Raw genomic sequence first — 19,315 nt, forward strand, 5'->3', positions numbered from 1 at the left:
TGGTCGCATTGCTTGGTACAGATGGTTCTGGTATCTCCTCTTCTCTAGGTGCCCCGTCTGGCAACCTGTTCTGAAGAAGGCATGACTCGATCATGCATCAAATTTCCAGTCCCAACTTTGCAGTAGCAACGGAAAGAGTAGTGCATGTGCCCGGAATTTTCTTGCCAGTGCGCACCCGCACACTTCTTCCTCTCCAGACTCTCAAAGGTCGAATGCCGACCGAAATTGGCTACATGCTACCGCAACACGATATCTTTTGCAGTAATTCATTTCGCCAATACTCCGTAAGAAATGGTCAGTGGAGGGTAGATAGGCATTTCACCTTGTGAATGCCGCAGCCTCGCCTCCCTGCTCCGATCGACTCAGCCTGAGAGCGGTTGTTGGGTGATCAGTCGAAGCGTATATCTCCGAAGAGACGAAGCGACAAGAAGGCTTATAGTCGCACTACCTAGTCCTTCCGTAGTCTGGCACGCGCTTGCAATACCTCGCAGCAGTGAGAGCAGAGATAGGAGCGATTCGTAAGTATGTGCATGTCGCGCATGGATCGCTCGCTCGCTCGCCCGCGGTCTTTTTCAAGCGAGAGCGCAAAAGGGGAACAAAGCGAATTAAGCGAAATGGACGAGATGAGATGACACGCTCAACCGGCTGGCTACCTGCAACCAACCAACCAACCAACCAACCAACCAACCAACCAACCAACCAACCAACCAACAAACCAACAAACCAACAAACCAACCAACAAACCAACGAACAAACCAACCAACAAACCAACCAACAAACCAACCAACAAACCAACCAACAAACCAACCAACAAACCAACCAACAAACCAACCAACAAACCAACCAACAAACCAACCAAACCCTCCGATCTTCATGACAGGGAGGAGTCAAAATCCCGGTTATATCCGTTTTAATATTTAGTAACAACAGCAGCAGCAGCAGCTACACCGACCGCCGATCGATCTGGGTACGAGTACCTAACCTACCTATTCTAGACGTTGACCTACGGAGTATAAGTGTAATATATATATGCACTTGTGATATCGACTCAAATACTTCGTATATGTATATATACACGCTAATTCATCACCCCGTCATCTACTCCTGCGCTTTCTAGACACCTGATCATGGGCGGTGGTTTCAGATTGAGCAGTATTCATATGGTTATACGTGGCTAGCTAACTAGCTAACTAGAGCTAGTGAGTTGGCTGGTAGAGCATAGATACCTAAGGTAGATAGTGTTACGGCCTTGGCAAGGAAGGTTTCTACCTAAAGGGTAGGAGTTGGGGCTGGTTGGTCAGCAGAGTCACATGACATGCCGCCCTCGGGGATGTATATACCTCGAGCCTGTATTCTGGTACTTCTTCTCCTCGTCTTACTTTCTCAATACCAAGCGTACGATTAGATAGTATTACAATAATATTCTATTCCAGCCGTAGCAGATATGTAGTATGCAAGCAATACAGAGCGGGTGGGGTTGCCAAAGGTAAAGCAAAGAAAAGAAGGAAGAAGACTTGTATATTACACCTACCTACCTACCTAAGCACACCCCTTGCCTTTCATCGGGATACAAAATAATAGGGCAAGAAAGATGGAAAAAGAAAATCATTGAGAGAGTGAGGGAGGTGTCACTGACTCCGTAGAGAGAGAGAAGACAGTTACTTTCGAAATTTAAAGTAAATTCTACTTTTGAGTATAGAAAATTCTGAGACCTTATCCTAGACCCATCCACAAACCTGTACGGTATCAAACAGCACACACCGATGGTATCCAGTTCCAGTTCCAGTTCCAGACTCATTCAATCCTCAATCTCATCGTCCGAATCCATGATCAACGGCGGCGGGCCCATCGCCCCATGGTCGAACAACAGGCTATCCGACAGCAGCTGGCTCTTGGTCAGCAGCTGCGAGCTCGCCATAGAGAAGGGGACCACAGACTCCGGCCCCTGATCCTCTCGATTGGACGGCATGGGCAGTTTCGGAGGCGTGCTGCTGCTCCGCACAGGCCGCGCCGGGCTCTCCCAGACGACATCGACCTCGACCGGGGAAGAGGCAGGCTTCGGTACGGGTGTTTGCGTCAGGTCGACGGTCGTAGCTTGGGACAATGGTGGGCGCGTCGGGGATCGCGCTCGGGGTCGAGGCGTGGTGGCTTGATGGGAAGACGAGGGGACTCTCTCCGCCACGGGCGAGTCGGGGATTCGCCGTCTCGGCCCAGGCACGACAATCTCCTCGTCAGAGTCGTCGGATTCCTCCTCTGTTGGATCCTGTCGTGGTCCAAGAGCTTTCGCAACAGACTGTGTAAATTGTTCGACGTTTCTCTGTAGCTGATCCTGGATCTCTTGCGTGTCCGTGGACGACGACGTGGGGTCGGTCGCCGACCCCGCTTCTCCCTCTGGATACAGCAGTGGCGGCAGGAGATTGGCCATCAGCTCGTCAATCACAGCCGGTGCGACTCGAGTCGTCTTCTTGGGCGCAATTTTTAGCCATCCGTTCTCCTTGAGTTCCGACAACGGCCGCGGACGCGCAAGCTTGTATACCTGCAGTATCTCATATGCCCTCCAAGCATCCGACTTGTTGTTAAAATCCGCATTTCCTAGGCCACTGAAATCCGTCATCTCGCCGGGCTTCTTGCCAGGCCCAATCTCAGCCATGTATGTTAATCGCATCGTTGGGCTTGTTTCGTAGAGCCAGATTCGTGAGACGTTGGGAGGGAAGGAGTAGGCGCGTATTTCATGGTTCTTTTTGCCTTTGACAATGTTGGTGACACTGGACGGGTGAACAGAAACAAAAACGTCGGATTCGGCTGTTCTTGCCGCCATCGATTGGACATGCTGGGTGGAAAGCCTTTGGCTTTCTATGTACTGGGTCTTCTCGGCAGCATTTTCGTCCTGTGAGAGATAACTATCTTCCTCTTCTTCGGAATCACCATCTTCGATTAATTCATGGTGTGCCGTCGCAGCCTGAGTTCGCACCGATTCCGGAATATTCTCATGGTCTACTTCCGGCTTCATACTGAATTGGGTCCGCGTTGGCTCCGCAGTACTCATGATCCCGTAAACCTCGAATTGTGTTTCTAGGCCGATCTCCCCATAGCACGTCTCTGGCTGTTCCTCAATTTCGTGACTCGAAGCCCCACTTTCTTGTTCTGGAATGCTCGTGGTGCCAAGAAGAGGCGATCCTGGTGGCACAGAGAATGTTTCCTGATCCCGATCTTCATCATGACGGTCGAGGTCCACCGATCCTGATATTTCCATCACTCTGCCCTCATCATACACTACAGCATTCCCAGCTCCGTCATTATCAAGCTCCATCGATTCTGGCACGTCCGCCGGCTCTGCCAACTTCACTGGCCTTGGACCAATATCATCATCATGATCATCATCAATTTCCGCAGCTGGCTCTACCGAGTCATCTTCTCGGATATCATCCATAAAATCTTCATCACTCTCCGCTTCCGAGTCCTCGATCACTGTTCTCTGACCAATAGAACTTCGGGGCGGAGGGTTCTGAGTAGATTGTAACGGCTGCGGTATTTCCCTGTCCTCGGCCTCCTTCGTGTCATCGATAGATCGGGACGGAAACTTCGAGGTATCATGCAACACAAATAGTGACCGAGATTTCTTCTCCTGCTCACTCGACTGAAGTTCAGTTGTGGCGTTTGATGTAGACTGTGACCCAATCAACGCCGATGATTCCCCAATTCCCTCCTCGTCTCGATCTTCTTCACCTTCTTTCTCGGCAAACTGCCTCGCCCTTGATCCTGGCATACCCCTCCTCTTAACAGACGGACTTCCTGGTTCCTCCTCGTCCGGCAATACCCATCTAACACTTTTCGTCGGGCTCATTCTCTTCCCCGGACTCGACAGCACCCTCGTCGTAGCCTGGCTCTCCTCCTCCGTAGCATAAGTATCCCTCACTTCCAAAACCGGAATTTTCTCTGGACTGACCTCCGACCTCCGCTTAGGATTAAAGTTGAACGGAATAGCAATATTCGGAGACTTTTCCTCCAACGGCGACCTCCTTATCGAAGCCCTAGAATGTGTAGAGAACGGCGTCCCAGCAGGCGATTGCGAGGACGGGATTTCCGTCGCAAGGATTCTTCGGCGCGGTGTTTGCGGAGGCGGCATTTGCTTGCTCGGTGACGCCCCTCCATTCGGTGCTGCTTTTTTCTTCCCTGTCCCCTTCCCCCTCCCAGCACTCTTCGCCTTTGCCCTGGACGGCGTATCAGCTTTCGAGAAAGCCTTCTTTGATGAAGACCCAAAAACTTCCACGGGTGACGAACTCATCACATCCCAAATCGACCGCTCCACCTCTCCCTGCTGCTCCGGCTCCTGCATCTGCTCCAGCTCCCCCTCATCATACCCCTGCATCGAAGGGTTATAACTCCAAATCTGCGTCAGATGCTGCGTATGGAAGTTCTTCCTCCTCGCACTCGCACTCCCACTCGGCTCATCCCCCTCCGTCTTCCTCCTCTTCGAATTCCTGGTCCGCTTTTTCGCCACCTCCTCATAATCCCCATCCTCCCCTCCTCCTTCCGCTCCCTCTTCCCCCACCCCCTCTCCATTCTCATCTTCGGCGGGAAAGGCACTCATGTTCCCATCCCACATCTGCGTGAGCGTCTCCTGCTTCGACATCGCGATCCGCCTCGACGTCTTCTTGCCGTAGGAGCGGATCTGCTTGCGCGGGATGGGGAGTTTAGATTGTGTCAGGGGCGTAGTAGATGTGTAGACTCTGTTTTCAGGGGCGCTGACGCGCGGGTTGCGCGGGGTATTTCGAGGAGGCATTTTGGTGTTATTTTTGGGGGTGGTGGTCGGAAGATTCGCGGTGTCCTGGATTTTAGCTTGGTCGAAGTCATGAAGTCATCAAGCCGTGTGCCTTGGACGAGACGTGTCGACGCGACGCGTATCCCTGCCACCTCGGCTATCTGCTCCACCTACCCCTTTTTCAGTTGCCGAAGGTAAACACTGTAGGGCAAGGAGGGTCAATTTGAAATTTCCGATCAACTCATAGATAGACAGACGTTAGTGCACTCAACTAATCTTATTTTAAAGCCCAGTTTGTCGCTATATTTTACTAACGCATGTTTTTCTACAAGTATGATTAATAAGTTCGGGCACTCTATATGCCAAGCCCAACAAGAGACTACGATACAATATCCCGGACAAAGCAATTTGAACTAGAATTTATGGCTCGCGATCGCACAGGGGTATCTTAATAAAGAAGCAGCACAATAGCCCCGACTTAGGTCACTTTACTTCTGTTTGCTCTTCGTCGACTTCTTCGGCACCCTCGCTAACCAATACAGCCCAACAGCCCCAAAGCAATTAAACACGATAAACACCCACAGAAGACCCAGGTTCCGCCAGCGATCCTCGTATTTTGCGCTCATATACTCCAGGAAGACATTCGTGTTCGCGATTGGGCAGAAGCTGCAATCTGTCATAGCTTCGGGGTTTTGCAAGTAGCCGCCAGCCATCATGGTGTAGTTTTGGAGAAAGCTTTGGCAGGTGTCGCTGGCGGGAGGGTTTAGGTGGAGATATTCGATTGAGAAGCAGATAACTTTTGTTTTGGCTAGGCCCGTGGAAATCATACCAGATTCCAGATATGTGAACGGAGAGACGCGATACATGAAGATCCAGAACCGGGGTAGGGCATCGAATGGGGCGAGGACACTGAGATTGCTTGTTAGTGACTGCTCCGAAGATTGCGAAGCATTACACACGATGATTGGGGAAATAGATGAACTTACCCGTTGAAGATCAGGCAAAGAGAGAAGAGCAAGTTCCCGACATTTCCTGCAGTCTCCGCCGTATCGATACCAGCAACTACCAGATGCGTAAATGTGCCAGCAAATATGACAAATGTCCACAGGAACAAGAAAATGAGTCCTTCTCTCTCAGGCACCGCATGTGTTGGCTCGGCGTTGCGGTACAACCCGATAGGATAATACCAGCTGCAAAACAAAATCAAACCCCGAAGCGTATTCCACGGTAGCTCAACGATCAAGTTGGATGTTATGAAGATAATCCACGAATATGTCTTCGATGGCCGCTCGTGGGACTCGTAGAGCGATCTTTGTGTCACGAAATGTGGCATACTTTGCTGGGACAGACTACCAAAGACGACTGGCAACATGAAGATTGCAAAGAGCTGGTTCTGTAGTCCTTGCAGAGAGATCGGGGCGTCCCAGAAGGAGAAACCGACAAAGAGGCCCTGAGCGTGTCAGTGAGACCAAGAACAAAGTCACTTGAGGAGGAATAAATTACAACAGAGCTACAGAGTGCAAGTTTGGAGTAGAGATACGAAGGCGTGCGCCAGTATTGCTGAAAGACTCGCAGGAGAACGACTCGTAATTGTATCAAGGGAAGGGCAGCGAATTGGGTTAGAGCCATTGGGTCATCGTCGACAGGCTCTTGGCTGAGATTTTCTTTCATACGTGCAAGTTCTGCTTTCACCTCTTTCCGCTCTGGAGACTCACTCCAGACTTTCGGCCAGTCGATCTCGCTGGTAGATCCAGGAGCAGCTCCTATGACCTGTAAGTGTTAGTATCTGCCCTAAATCTAGAAGACGAAAACGTACCTCAAGGATCTTCTCGGCAGGGTTCTCTTCAGCGCCGAATTTACACGACCCGTTCCTCTCAAAGTAATCGGTGAGGGTTTTTGAATTAGTTCCAACGCCTCCAAAATATACCGTCTTTCCTCCCTCCGCCAGGAAGAGCAAACGGTCGAATTCCTGGAAAAGGATGGCAGAAGGTTGATGGATCGTGCAGAGAATAGCTTGCCCGTTGTCTGCCAGTTTACGAAGTAGTGCGATAATAGACCAAGCTGTTTGCGAATCAAGACCCGATGTAGGCTCGTCGAGGAACAAGAGGAGAGCGGGCTTTGCCGCGAGTTCGACACCAATAGTCAGACGTTTGCGTTGCTCCACGTTCAGGCCTGGAGTACATCAGTATATGGAAGCCACAATTTGTGAGCATGAGCGATATTTACCTTCGCCAGGAACACCAACGACCGCATCGGCATAAGCCTCCATCTCTAGCATCTTGATGACTTCGTCGACATAAGCTAGTTTATCTTTGTAGGGGGTAATCCTAGATTGGCGCAAAACCGCAGAGAAAACCAACGCTTCTCGAACAGTTGAAGTTGCTAGATACAGATCTTGCTGTTGGGCGTAACCAGTCTTTCTCTGAAAGCCCTTATCCCGTTCTCTACCGTCAACTAGCATCTGCCCGTTCACAACGCCCATAGTCGTTCTACTAGCTAGTACGTCTAAAATGGTTGATTTCCCTGCTCCCGATACATCCTATCACCGGTTAGCATCAGTGAATATGGTACTAGCGCCTACGACTCACCATGAGAGCAGTTGAAGTTCCTGGAATAACCCAGCCGTCGCTATAGCAGTGTCAGTGAAGTACATTCCAGAGTTTGCGAGATGGATTATACACATCTTCCAAGAGCCTCCTGGGCTCTCCCTTGCGCTCTTCGGTATTATATAAAACTTTTGCCCCAGTCAGTCGATCATCTTCTTGTTCTAAAAGCTTAAAAGGTCAGAAATAACAATATCACAATCGCTGCTTCGCAAGGAACCCTTTCAATCACGTCTTGGCGGGCGATCAGTCCGGTCTTGATCTGCGAATTCATGTGCCTCAGCGGCGAGTAAGTAAGCTCTGACGCAAAACACAAATGAAAGATTACGAACCGATAGCACCGGAGCTGAAAGACCAAAGGAAGAGACCAAGTACGCCTCAAGAAAAGGATATCAGTCAGAGTTTCATTTGATGCGAACGAGAAGAAGCTCGGGAGCCGAAATGGCGAATCATTTTACAGCCGAGTGACCAATACATGCCCTCCTGGTAAATTGTTCATACAAACGAGCAGAGCTTCGAAGCCTTTGCATCCAATTATCGCAGACTCCTCCGTACTGTACATTTCGCAACTCGTAATATTAAGCATTTCTACTGGAAACTCGACCTGAACGACGTCTTCCCTCCAGTGGTTGATCTTCCACCTTGATCTTCTTGCTGGCCGTCTTTGGGACTTTTGATGATACAGCCGGTTTGGATATGGCCTTCTTTGCCTTTCCCTTTATCGGATTTTTGATATCTGCGGCCTCAAACTTGATATCCTCTTCCTTACCCACAGATGCTGTCTTCTCTTTGGACGGAGGAAGATTATCTTCGCCAGAGATATTCTCTGTGTTTTGAGCACGTCGAGTGCCCCTCCTCTTCTTCGTCGGCTGATCGCTCTCCCGGGCTTCATCCTCTTCCGCCACTTTCTCATTGTCACTATCCTCCTCCTCCTCATTCACCTTTCTCTTCTTCGATGCTCTTCCTCCCTTCTTCGCAGTGCCATTTTCCTGTTCATCACCTTCCTTCTTTAAATCACCTGCAACAGCTCCTGTCTCTGCCGAAAAAAGTAAATTCAGCAAACGATCGTTTCTGCATGTCTCAGGGGCAGTTTTGGGGGTAAATTGCACCCGAGAAACTCCGAAGAAGGGGATTGACTACTGCCTGAAAACTGACTCTTCTGTACACTGGGAACCACACAACTTGTTCGGCCACCAACTGTCAAGAAAGTGATCTTCTCCCCGTTGGGTAATGTGGTTGCTGCATCTTTCTTTCCCTTTCCCCACCGATGCTTGAATAACCACTCTTCCGGAAACTTGCTCGAGTCTGATAAATGGTCAACGGCAGTCTGGCAGACATAGCGAATCGAAGCGTGAAGATGTCTAATCTCGGATTCGCTGAAAGTATCTGTATACTGCTCCGGGTGGAGCTTAGCATGGTACATAATCTCGTCTCTGTCGACATTAGCTAGCCCAAATTCTTTTGACAGTGCGTCCATACCCAACCCAATTGCCAATACCACTGATATTCGCCTGATCGAGCATAAAAGCCTTTACGGGAACATGCTTCTTCTTCATCTTTGTCACCAACCAGTCCTCAGTAAGAACATCCTTGTCAATGACAGGGTCAGGCCCGTTTTCCTTGAGAGGCGTCGTCTTTCTGATATCTTCGGCGGCACAATCAACAAGCCGAACCCGGGCGAATCTCCGAGCATCTGTAAATGCTGCTTCAACCTTTGGCTCGCTGTTGGTTTCCAATGCAAATTTCCAAAACTTAGGCGGCCAGATATCCAAATCGTCTGTCTCCTTGGGTCGGTAATGACTGGTCGGCTCTCCTCGAATATGGAACCAACCAGTCATGCCGAAGTGGAAGACCGGATGAGGTGGGCTTGACATGATCATCCTGGGAATTATCAGTCAAGATCTACAATGGGTTTGTAGCCAGGTGGTAGCATAGATTGGTACTCACCAGAAGTACTTCCCCTGTTGGCCAGCATCCAACACTTTCTTCCCTACCATGGCCTTCTGAAACTCCGCTGCGGTCGTTCCGACTTTGCCAAATACATTCGCATCATCCTGAGCCTTGACAGTGGAAAGTGTCTTCCCGACAAGACTCTTTTTCAGATAATGCACGATCCGCGCGACTGGGAGACAAATTAGTAGAAATTCAATGATACATGAGGGAAGATGGGAACTTTCCTTCTCCAATTTCAGGCATGTTGACGCCTTACTGGATCGAACGTCGATCGTCAACCTCCTGTAAGTGAAGCGAAAGCTTCAAGTATACCCGGTAGGTGATCAACAGATGTCAATAAAGGCGTGGTCGGCTAGCGACACAGCAAGGACTGGAAAACGTGACAGTTGCACTATGGAGCCATGACACGTGATGATTGATGCGCTGGGATCTTGACCCCACTACCTCGGTTGAGCGCATGCGTATCATATCAAACCCCCGGATCTTCACAAGGGATTCTCCTACGATCTATATCCCTTCTACGCTCTCACCCTTTCCTCTGAACTACGAACAAGGAACACAACTGAACTACGAACACGAAATACACCTAGAATATACCCAAATAACAGATCACACCAGGAACCCTCATCATGGTCGCCGACTCCCTCATCTACCACCCCTCGGTGGCCCACTACCTTAGATTCGTAGCCACGACCGTCGGCCGCGACAAGCTCCTCCGTACAATCCAATACTTCTCACGCTTCTACGCCTGGTACCTCTTCCGCACCAACGGCACGCCCAGCGAGATCGCCCCCTTCGAAGCCATCAAGAAACAGTTTGGACTCGCCCGCAAACTGATGCGCGTGGGCAAGAACGTCGAGCACTTCAAAGCTGCGGCCACCGCCGCCGACTCCAAGAGCCTCGACCCCATCATAAAGTATTGCGCCGTTGGCCGCCAGCTGGGATACGCTGGATACCTGTCGCTGGATGCGGTGACGTACCTGGACGCTGCGGGCATCAGGAAGAGCCCGACCACGCAGAGGCTGGCGAGGGAGGCGTATCGGTTCTGGATGATTGGGCTGCTTTTCAGTGCTGTGAGCGGGAGCTACTCGCTGTATAATTTGAGGCAGCAGCAGAGGAGGATTAGCAAGGAGGATGGCGAGGGCGTGGTGGCTGCTAAGAGGATTGAGAAGTACACACCTAAATATATTCTGTGTGTTGACATAGGCTAACCGGATCACAGGGAGGGAGCTGCTATCAAACTCCAACTTGTTTCCGACATCTGCGATCTCACTATCCCTACATCGGCTATTGGCATAACGAACTTTGATGATGGATTTGTCGGTTTGGCTGGAACAGTGAGCAGTTTGATTGGTGTTTACTCGACTTGGAAGAAGACGGCGTAGATGACTGGCGAGGTTGAACTGATAGTGGAGAAATGTGTGTAAGTTGGAACTTTGATAATTCGGAAAGATTTCGAAGGGTCTATGCTGCGGCGAAGAAATTTCCTTTCTGTGCTGGAAAGAACATAGGAAGAGTCTGAAATATACGTTGATCCACGTTACGAAAAGCCGCCTAGCATGTTGCTATTCGTTTAAGTGTTGAAGGGGCCGACTGTTTCCATTCCCCCATGATAAACTGGTAAGCTAAATCAACATCTGTTTTAGAGATACACGGATAATGCCAGGCTCCTGTCCCGAATATTCATTCATCTGCTACTCTGTATAGTCTGTATATTTATTTGGCTCCTGGGATTAGCTCGGCTCCATCGTGGTCATTCTCGTTTGCTTGCCTGTATGAGACCTGGACCTTCACCATGGTATCAGCCCGACGAGGTCAGAGTAACTTCCCCGTCGTACTTGCATGGTGCCCAAGATTCAAGTACACTGAAAGCTCCACGGAGACCATCTCCGTACTGTCCAGCTTTATGTGTATAGTATCGATAGGAGGAGTTGCCAGCTTTATTCACCCATTGACAAGATTAGCGAGGCATACCATCACAAGTCGCGTCCGTCCACGACGCCTGCAATCACGATGCGTGGAACGCTCACCCAAGCCGGCCATATGTGCTCCCTACATACGCATATGAAAATCCATGAACTTGACAGCCTGCATGGGGCTTCTACTCGGGTCCGGTTCGGTATCTACTACTATCTAGTGTATCTGATACTCATACTCTTCAAGACTCATTAGGCCAGGCCAGGGCCTTCGAGCCAGCCCAAATTTGAGTGGTCATATATCCATCGAAAACAGTCCCATCCCACCAACGAATCCTCTTCGTCCAACCTACAAAACAAACAATATTTACAATCTCGACTTTCAGTTCAGAGACAATGAAAAATTCCCCCCTTGCCTCTGCTCAACTGGTCCGGTGTTCAAAAAGCTAGGTGTCTCTCCCACCTTGCAACTCGGTCTTCTCGCACAAGATGGCATTCCTGTCCGAGGGAGTGAACAACGGCTGCCGCAGCTACTAATGTCTTATTTGTCGCCGTGAGCTAGGCTTTCAAGAGCGGGTGGTTTCGGAAGCGGAAGCGGAAGCGCCACCTTTTCAGCTGCTCTCTTGATGACGATTAATCCGAGCTAGGTTCGTGGTCCCTACCCGCGCCCGCGCCCAGTGCTGAGTTGGGGGAGACCAGGCTTGTAGACACAAGCTTTCTCTCAAGCTTTCTCGCTAGCCAAGGTTCTGACTAGGTAAAGATTCCTTGAGTGTCTCTTGACTCTTTACCGAGCTCTACGTCGACGTCGAGGTCTTCGAGGGCCTACGTCTACTAGGTCAAGGTAGACCGACTAAGTTATTAATAAGTTGAGTTCTGGGAAGCGGAGACGTCTACTGGAGGAGAATTACGGTATGCCACTGGAGTTCATTGTATTGCGTCACTAGAATTAGCATACTACGGCATGACTTCCAGTTGCGTCTACAGGCCAATTGGGCTTATAGATTAAAAGCCTACAAAAAGGCTCATCTAAAGAAGCTCACCCAATCTGTTCCCATTCATCGCAATGAACAATATTTAGTCTATTCACGGTTTTACAGTGGATTTTGACATAAATAAAGAAACGCATCAACTCGCAACGGAGAAGTGTAACAGCTGAAAAACGCTTGAGTTCGGGCTCGGGTGGTTAAAACAAAGCTCTTCTCATCTAGAACGCTCCTGAGATTCATAATCCCTTCAAGCAAAACCCTACGCTAAGCGGAATCGAATGTTACGCTTTCTTTTTACCGCTCTCTCTAGAATCATTTTCCTTGGGAGACTTGGCAAACCTCTTCTTCACTGCAGCGATCATCTTTCCAAACCACCAAACATTCAATGTCTGCAAAGTGACATGTCCGCTCATGTACAGGACGACGAGCCAAGCAGGCAAGGATCTGTCGCCAGCAAATTGCATCACCCCTTCGTTTCCCCAAGTTTTGGCTGATCGATGGAGATGTAGTGCATTCCATACATCGCGGTAGACGTTGAAGCTCGAATACGCTCCCCAGACCAATCGGCAGCTGAAGAAGACGGTAAGGAGTGCGAGCCCGTTGTAGAGTTGCGCCTTGGTCCCAGTCATGCCCATCTTATCGAAGAACCAGTGCATGTTCAGGAACGGCGTGGAAAGCTCGTAGAGCATGAAGACACATCCGTAGTAATTGAATATTGGTCGCTTCGTAGAATGATGGTTAGTAAGACACTTACATTTCTTTGTGCTCACCTGGGTAATAACGTACGAATCCCAACGTGTACGTAACAAGACAGCTGAAAGCATGTGCCAGCATACCGAGTCCAAAGACGTCTAGGTAGCGAACCATGACAACCAAATCGAACAAGAAATAGCCCACAGCCAGAGCTTGAACCAGGGCCGCAGCGCCGGTATACCCCCACATTCGCTCTTCAAGATCCATGTTCCGCCTCTCATCGTCTGCGTATATAGTCCATAGTGCTAGTATTGAGATCGTACAGCACTGTACCATTGACGCACAATGCATGTTCCATCGCAATTTGCTTTCATAGGAGAGATGATTGTATCGATACGGGATGAGCCAGTTTGACAATGGACGCGCAAGGTGTTCGAAGATGATGTGGTAGAAACTGCATGCGAACAGAACTTCGTGGATGTGGAAGGGTAGGCTACCGAGGTGAAGGTACTCGCACAATGGCGTAACCGCCTCTTTGAGGACAGGAATCGGTGCAAAGAATGGGTCAATCATTTTGCTAAGATATGATGGGGTCACTCAGCACCGTGCAGAGAGAGAGGAGGCTACATATCAATCAGTATTTACTATATAGGTGGCGATTTGGGGGGTATGGACAGACCAGAAGAAATATTTGGGACAGGTGGTTGATTGTAAATACTTGAGCAGGATATAATGGAGCTGAAATCCGACGCCGCGGCTGGGGTAGCCTCGAGGCGGCAAAGGCAGGAAGGAGCCGAAGACCAAGCGGAAATCTACCTAAGGACAATTTGAATATCAATATCGCTGCTGACAGTAAAATCGATACGTTGGCCATGATGGCATGGCATGGCATGGCATGAGATGGCATGGATTCTCCCCAACGGAATGCAGATGGAGATGGATGTCTTGCATCTAGAGGAGGAAGTGGTGGGGATACGAGAACGAAGACGATTTATACTTTAAGAGTAAAACGTGACCAGAATACAGTTCTCCTGGTCTAATACTATCTACAAGTATCATCTGTTAATAACCCAACCTACGATAATAACCAAGCTACCCCTGAACACGCGAGATGTACGCGAGAGAGTAAATCTTCATCAGTCTCGCATCCGGTATTGCAACTGTGAAGCATTCAACATACCAGCTATGGATGAATCCCTCTATAGAAGTCTACGAACCTCAATTGAGGCAGCCAGCAAGCCGAACTGAAAGATGTGCTCCGAAGGATCCAATCGAGAGGCACCGCGGGCTCGAAATTAGCGAGTGCCATCCAAGGATACTCCGCGACCAGTCGTGCTTCTGATCTGGCGGACTTGGTGAAGAAAGCCTGCAAGGTCGACAAGCGCTGTGTTCCCGTCGTTGAAGAAGTGCTTAGGGCAAATGAGCAGGACAGGTATTCTTTGCGCGAGGCGTTGTTCAATTCGAGTGACGAGGATGTGACTGGGCCCGAGAGACTCGCTTTCGAGGTATCCTCCGCTTTGAGAAAGAGAGAGAGGAAGGGAGATCGCGAGGATCCTGCTGCGGCGTCGAGGAAGAAAAGGCCAGCAATTCCAGGAGCCTTTAAACACAAGCCTGTTGGAAAAGTCTCAGGGCCTTCTCGGGACATTCCAGCTGCGTCTGCTCCAAGGCCCAAGACGAAGCACTCTATGCAAGATGTATTCGACGACTTCATAGCCCGTCAAGGCCATGCGGCATTCCGGGAAGAGCAGATTCGTTACGAGCAAGAGTCTCTCGGTTCCAATCTAGCCCTTCAGGAGCAGGAGCGTCTGAGAGAGGTCGAAGCCACCCGGAAATTCTCAAAGCTCTTTGGCTTCACCACTTGCGCTCAATGCAACAAGTCGTCCTCAGCAGCCGCGAACAAGGAAAACTCATGCGTCTTCCATCCAGGTAACTAAAATTTGTACATTTCAAAGTTGCTGGACTGATGTCCACTCCCTAGGAGCCAGACGGAAATACAGAAACGGCTACTATGACAAATCGCCGAAGTGGCTCTGCTGCGGGCGAGGCGAAGATGACCCAGGCTGTCGCAAGTCTCACCACATCGACGCTGCAGCATCTGGACCCGCTCAACGACTCGACCGTTTGCGTAAAGCTGGCTCGCTAGACGCGAGCGCTGTCTTGTTTGACTCTTGCAGCACTTACGGAGAGGACACTAACAGCACCCATGAGCCATCCCAGCCAAACCAGAAGTCTGTTTCGACACTGCCCAGCTCCATTTCTAATCCAGCAACAGCAGCCACCACAGCAATCGGATGCCCCGAGTGCAAAGAACCAGATGCACGCAAAAAGGCGCGAAACGCTCCAAAGGCAGGAGCGACCTACCCCGCCCCCCAGAAACCAAACGCCATCATCGACCTCACAGCCGACTCCTCCGACTCAGACCCAGACTCAGATGAATCCGAAATCGAAGAAATTTTAGATTTTTCTTCTTCTTCTCTAGGCCCGGGCTATTATATCCCGGTTTAATATGTAGCGGGAAATCCAGCAATACTTTCGGCGAAATACTTGCGAAGACTGAAAATTTTCTCCTTTTTGGTACATGTTGGTGACCAAAAGGATGCGAAAGCCAGCGGATATATATGCTTCATTTTACAGTTAAGAAGAGGAAAGATACCCAGAGCAGAATCTCCCCTCTGCCTGGAGTGAAGAAGATGAGGAGCGGGGGAGGATTTAGGAAAATTGTAAGCGTACGGTCCCAGTACCGATTTCCAGAGCTCTGGAAATGAAGACTCGCGTGCCTACGAAAGAGCATAAAAGGACCGGCCGACAAGCTTAACGGATTCATCAGCGCCGGGCCGGAGCGGAAGTACACAAGAGAGAGGGAGGTGGAAGCGTCGTTGCGGCACGAGATGCGTGCGGTATGAACAGGCTTACCATAAGCGAGAAAACAACGATGATGACTCGCGTGAGTGAGTTCCAATTCTGGTGAGCTCCCTCATTCCCTCCCCCGGGCGCCTTCCCCAAACCTTGTACAAAGTTACAGTGCAGAATCTTCCCAGAATCTTCCCTATTGACGCAACGAGTGAGTGGGTAATAGCAGGTCCACAACCAGGCGCGAGAACATGCCAGCTTTATCGACGACATCTCCTCTCCCCCGGGCCCAGGCTTGACTGGGAGGTCGGCTTGCCAGGCTACCAGACAGACAGACATCTCAAAAACAGCCTACCCTACCCTGAAAGCCAGAGCGTTCGCCAACAAGCAGCTGTCCGTCACTAATAAGGTCTACACTACCGACTGACTGTCTGCCTGCCTGCCCTTTTGCTCTCTTCTTCGTATCGACTGCGATATCAACCTTTTGGATGGATGAATCAGACCCAGATAGTGAGGAAGAAGCCGAAGCCAAAGTCTCAAAACCGAAGTATCAAAATCGGCCACCAAAATAAAATAAAACAAAGCAGAAGCAAGAGCAATAAAACAATACATAAATCTACAACGATAATTGACCCCTCCGAAAAAGACCCCTCTCTCCTCACCTCCTCCCATTGCATTCCATTGCACGTACTGAAAACCCCTCCCAACCCCCTAACTAACATAGATCGGTAATAAGAGGTGAGCGCAAAAAAAAAGGAAAAAAAAAAGAAAAAAAAAAAATACATCGATAATATACAAAGCACATTCCGTAACAACTGTCCCTTTCATCCGAGATCCGAGAAAACTGGACTCTGGACTCTGGACTGGAAGAATTGACTCCGGAGCGCTAGCTGTTTATCTATCATCCAGAGGAGGAGAAAGTAGGTAGGTAGGTATGGTATGGTATGTATGTACTATGTATGGAGTGAGTGCAACGAGGTGCGATCCAAAGGGAAAAAGGGAATCGTAAGAAAAAGGAGACGAAGGCACGGCGATCTTTTCTTTTTTTAGGGGGGGAGGGGGGGGATGTCTCTTGGGGCTTGTGTACGAGGAGGACGAAGAACGTGGACGAGTGTTGGATAAGTAAGTAAGTGTTAGTTACGGCGACGTGGAGTTCTTTGCTGAGCAGAATTAGCAAGTTTTTCCGTCTACAATATTGCTTCTTTCTATCAATTGTAAGCTGGCTGGGCTGTTTCCTTGTATCTAGTTCTTCGGTCTCCGGAGGAGTCCGGAGAGGTCTCGCTGCAGGCCAACACAAAAACACCGAGCAGAATAGAAAATCAAATGCATTCTTGATACCGTACGCACCACCGCATTGAACGCCGTGAGTGCAGCCATGCTATTCCGTGCCGCGCCGAGCCAGATCCCCCACGCCAGGCCAGGCTCAAGATGCCCAGGCACATGATACAACTAAAACGCCAAATCCCATGCTCGCGTTCAGACCACATCAGCCTGCCTATCCATGCTTAGAGTGTCCCCAAATATTTTTCACCAGATCGCCTCACTTCTGAAGGTCCAGTCCAATGCACGCCCAGCCCGTAACATACAACCTTAACTCGACGAGCTCAACGTTTGGCTGCTATCTCTGCTACCTGAAACTTCTCTGGCTTGCTTCGAATGCCCATTACCCTCGCCACTATTAGTCTTGAGTTTCAATTTGACGGGCTCTGGCGGCATACTGGGAAGATTGGCCGCAGCTGTAGAGCCACTACCATAGAGCCATTTGCTCTTTGGTTTGGTCGTCAACTTCTTCACCGGCTTCGTGAGTTTCCTCTTCTTAGGGTCCACGGATATCGACTTCTCGTTGAAATCACCATCACGATCGTCGTCCCCGTCATCACCGAGTGCCTCATCGTCGCTCGCAGGAGGCTTTGACTCGAAACTAAGCCCACTGGCCGAGTGCTGACTTGGGTTCCTGGAAATCTTCGGAGCTTGAAGTTTCAACTTGTTTGCCGCACTCTTCTTCAAGGGCTTCTTCTTCTTCTGTGGAGATTCTTCAGAGTCAAAGTCATCGCCTGCCTCGCGTTTGGCAGGACTTGTGCGACCGTTCTTGCTTGTCGGGGCCGTAGGGACAGGAGTGGAGTTACGGCTACCCGGAGGTGTGTAGCCATTTTGGCTACCGGCCCCATTGCCGGTCGCCATCTTAGCCTTTGCATCTCGCGAGGACTGCCGACCAAAACCACCAATACACTTTGCCATGTGATTGTTCATGCGTCTGATTGGGACGTGCATGCCGCAATTGTTGCATTTGGACGACGGGAAGTTTATTGGTTGTTTCTCTTCCTCATCACCTGGAGTTGGTGATGTATTTTCCCCGTCTTGACTTCCATTCGGAGTGCTCTCTTTCTGCTGCTTCAGAGGATTGATCATGTCTTTCTTCTTCTTGCCCCGCCCGGGGCCCTCTGGTACATATGCTTGTCCGTAGACATCATGGTATGGTTTATTGATGAACGGATGCTTTGTGCAGTATTGAACCTCCAGCGCCGGTTTCCTGCCACCATTGCCGTCCGTCGGGTGTAGAAGGCGAAGGAGACCGCACTTGGGACAGCGGATCTCCTTCGAGGCTGTAGTTTGTAGCGGGTTGCCTTTCAGGTACGCAACGCCATTCTCCCACGAAGCCCCATCCGTCTCGATGACAGACTGGTCATCCTCGGCAGCCAGGGTGGCTTTCTGCTCGACAATAATGGCAGCAGATGAAGCTCTCAACAGCTTCTCTTCCCGGAAAGTTTCAAAGACCAGGTCGTGCAGAATGTTGTAAAATGAATCGTCAAGAACGGCATAAGTCTAATTCCGCGGGCGATTAGCTGTCGGTACTTTTTTCCCAGGCAGCATAGAAGAGGGTCAAAGAGACATAAAGTTACCAAATTTCCAATGGGATCAAGTTGCTCATCTGGATCAGGAGCTACAAGGCCCGGAGTCTCGAAATCATCGTTGACAGACATTGTGAGAAGCGTGGTGCAATCTGCCTGCTTGGGAAAGGGAATAGGGACCGTTGTGATGCAATCCAATGCAACGCCCCTATGCAAACACAAATAGCTGCAAAAACGACGGGAGCACCAGGGAAAGGGGAGAGCATTGTATAATTTTCTCTCGCTCACTCTCTCGTCCGTGCCATGATCGGGGGAGTAGAGTAGCTGTTGGAAGGGGTAGATGCGAAAGAATCACCGAGCAATGGTTTGGAGAAGTGCTATGATGGGAGTAGCTACGTACTCGTTTATTGCAGTGCTACCTATGAAACTGGCAGCACGAGCTGGGCTGGACGGGGTGCTAGCGTGGGCAGTATAAATATGGGGGGGGGTTGAAGGCGGTGAGATGGAAGAGGTGGGTGAGGTGAGGTGGGTGAGGTGGGTGAGGTCACTGAGGTCACTGAGGCCACTGAGGCGACTGAGGCCACGGAGGTCACGGAGGTCAGCGTTCAAGGTCAACCAAACGAACGGCACAGTAATGACGAGACGCAACTCCATTCAAGAGGTAGACTTTGGTTTCTCCATTGGCTCATTAGCTACATGTCCG

At 50.1% G+C, this 19,315-nt stretch overlaps 8 protein-coding genes across 8 annotated transcripts; 2 read left to right on the top strand and 6 right to left on the bottom strand.

Annotated features, from left to right (window-relative positions):
- Window positions 1-1,798: 1,798 nt before the first annotated feature.
- Window positions 1,799-4,783, bottom strand: L3040_001452 (uncharacterized protein; the record flags this gene model as incomplete). Its single annotated transcript, XM_066156750.1, has 2 exons — window positions 1,799-4,363; window positions 4,553-4,783. 2 exons carry the CDS (start codon window positions 4,781-4,783, stop codon window positions 1,799-1,801), a joined length of 2,796 nt encoding a protein of 931 aa, XP_066012770.1.
- A 467-nt stretch (window positions 4,784-5,250) lies between these two features.
- Window positions 5,251-7,353, bottom strand: L3040_001453 (uncharacterized protein; the record flags this gene model as incomplete). Its single annotated transcript, XM_007293011.2, has 6 exons — window positions 5,251-5,671; window positions 5,749-6,212; window positions 6,266-6,532; window positions 6,579-6,934; window positions 6,989-7,301; window positions 7,351-7,353. The coding sequence occupies 6 exons, from the start codon at window positions 7,351-7,353 to the stop codon at window positions 5,251-5,253; spliced, it is 1,824 nt and encodes a 607-aa protein (XP_007293073.2).
- Window positions 7,354-7,943: 590 nt separating this feature from the next.
- On the bottom strand, window positions 7,944-9,362 carry L3040_001454 (uncharacterized protein; the record flags this gene model as incomplete). The annotated part of the gene is made up of 4 exons (XM_066156751.1): window positions 7,944-8,401; window positions 8,521-8,798; window positions 8,845-9,246; window positions 9,313-9,362. The coding sequence occupies 4 exons, from the start codon at window positions 9,360-9,362 to the stop codon at window positions 7,944-7,946; spliced, it is 1,188 nt and encodes a 395-aa protein (XP_066012771.1).
- Window positions 9,363-9,947: 585 nt separating this feature from the next.
- L3040_001455 (uncharacterized protein) lies at window positions 9,948-10,703 on the top strand (the record flags this gene model as incomplete). Its single annotated transcript, XM_007293012.1, has 2 exons — window positions 9,948-10,489; window positions 10,541-10,703. The coding sequence occupies 2 exons, from the start codon at window positions 9,948-9,950 to the stop codon at window positions 10,701-10,703; spliced, it is 705 nt and encodes a 234-aa protein (XP_007293074.1).
- Window positions 10,704-12,501: 1,798 nt separating this feature from the next.
- On the bottom strand, window positions 12,502-13,486 carry L3040_001456 (uncharacterized protein; the record flags this gene model as incomplete). The annotated part of the gene is made up of 3 exons (XM_007293013.1): window positions 12,502-12,942; window positions 13,007-13,197; window positions 13,258-13,486. 3 exons carry the CDS (start codon window positions 13,484-13,486, stop codon window positions 12,502-12,504), a joined length of 861 nt encoding a protein of 286 aa, XP_007293075.1.
- Window positions 13,487-13,506: 20 nt separating this feature from the next.
- L3040_001457 (uncharacterized protein) lies at window positions 13,507-13,787 on the bottom strand (the record flags this gene model as incomplete). Its single annotated transcript, XM_066156752.1, has 2 exons — window positions 13,507-13,536; window positions 13,593-13,787. The coding sequence occupies 2 exons, from the start codon at window positions 13,785-13,787 to the stop codon at window positions 13,507-13,509; spliced, it is 225 nt and encodes a 74-aa protein (XP_066012772.1).
- A 237-nt stretch (window positions 13,788-14,024) lies between these two features.
- On the top strand, window positions 14,025-15,418 carry L3040_001458 (uncharacterized protein; the record flags this gene model as incomplete). Its single annotated transcript, XM_007293014.1, has 3 exons — window positions 14,025-14,038; window positions 14,145-14,839; window positions 14,892-15,418. The coding sequence occupies 3 exons, from the start codon at window positions 14,025-14,027 to the stop codon at window positions 15,416-15,418; spliced, it is 1,236 nt and encodes a 411-aa protein (XP_007293076.1).
- A 1,935-nt stretch (window positions 15,419-17,353) lies between these two features.
- L3040_001459 (uncharacterized protein) lies at window positions 17,354-18,744 on the bottom strand (the record flags this gene model as incomplete). Its single annotated transcript, XM_007293015.1, has 2 exons — window positions 17,354-18,586; window positions 18,664-18,744. 2 exons carry the CDS (start codon window positions 18,742-18,744, stop codon window positions 17,354-17,356), a joined length of 1,314 nt encoding a protein of 437 aa, XP_007293077.1.
- Between the last annotated feature and the right edge of the window lie 571 nt (window positions 18,745-19,315).

This window comes from Drepanopeziza brunnea (assembly GCF_022702325.1).
Source record: "Drepanopeziza brunnea f. sp. 'multigermtubi' strain 214-2 chromosome Unknown ctg2, whole genome shotgun sequence".
Taxonomy (NCBI): domain Eukaryota; kingdom Fungi; phylum Ascomycota; class Leotiomycetes; order Helotiales; family Drepanopezizaceae; genus Drepanopeziza; species Drepanopeziza brunnea.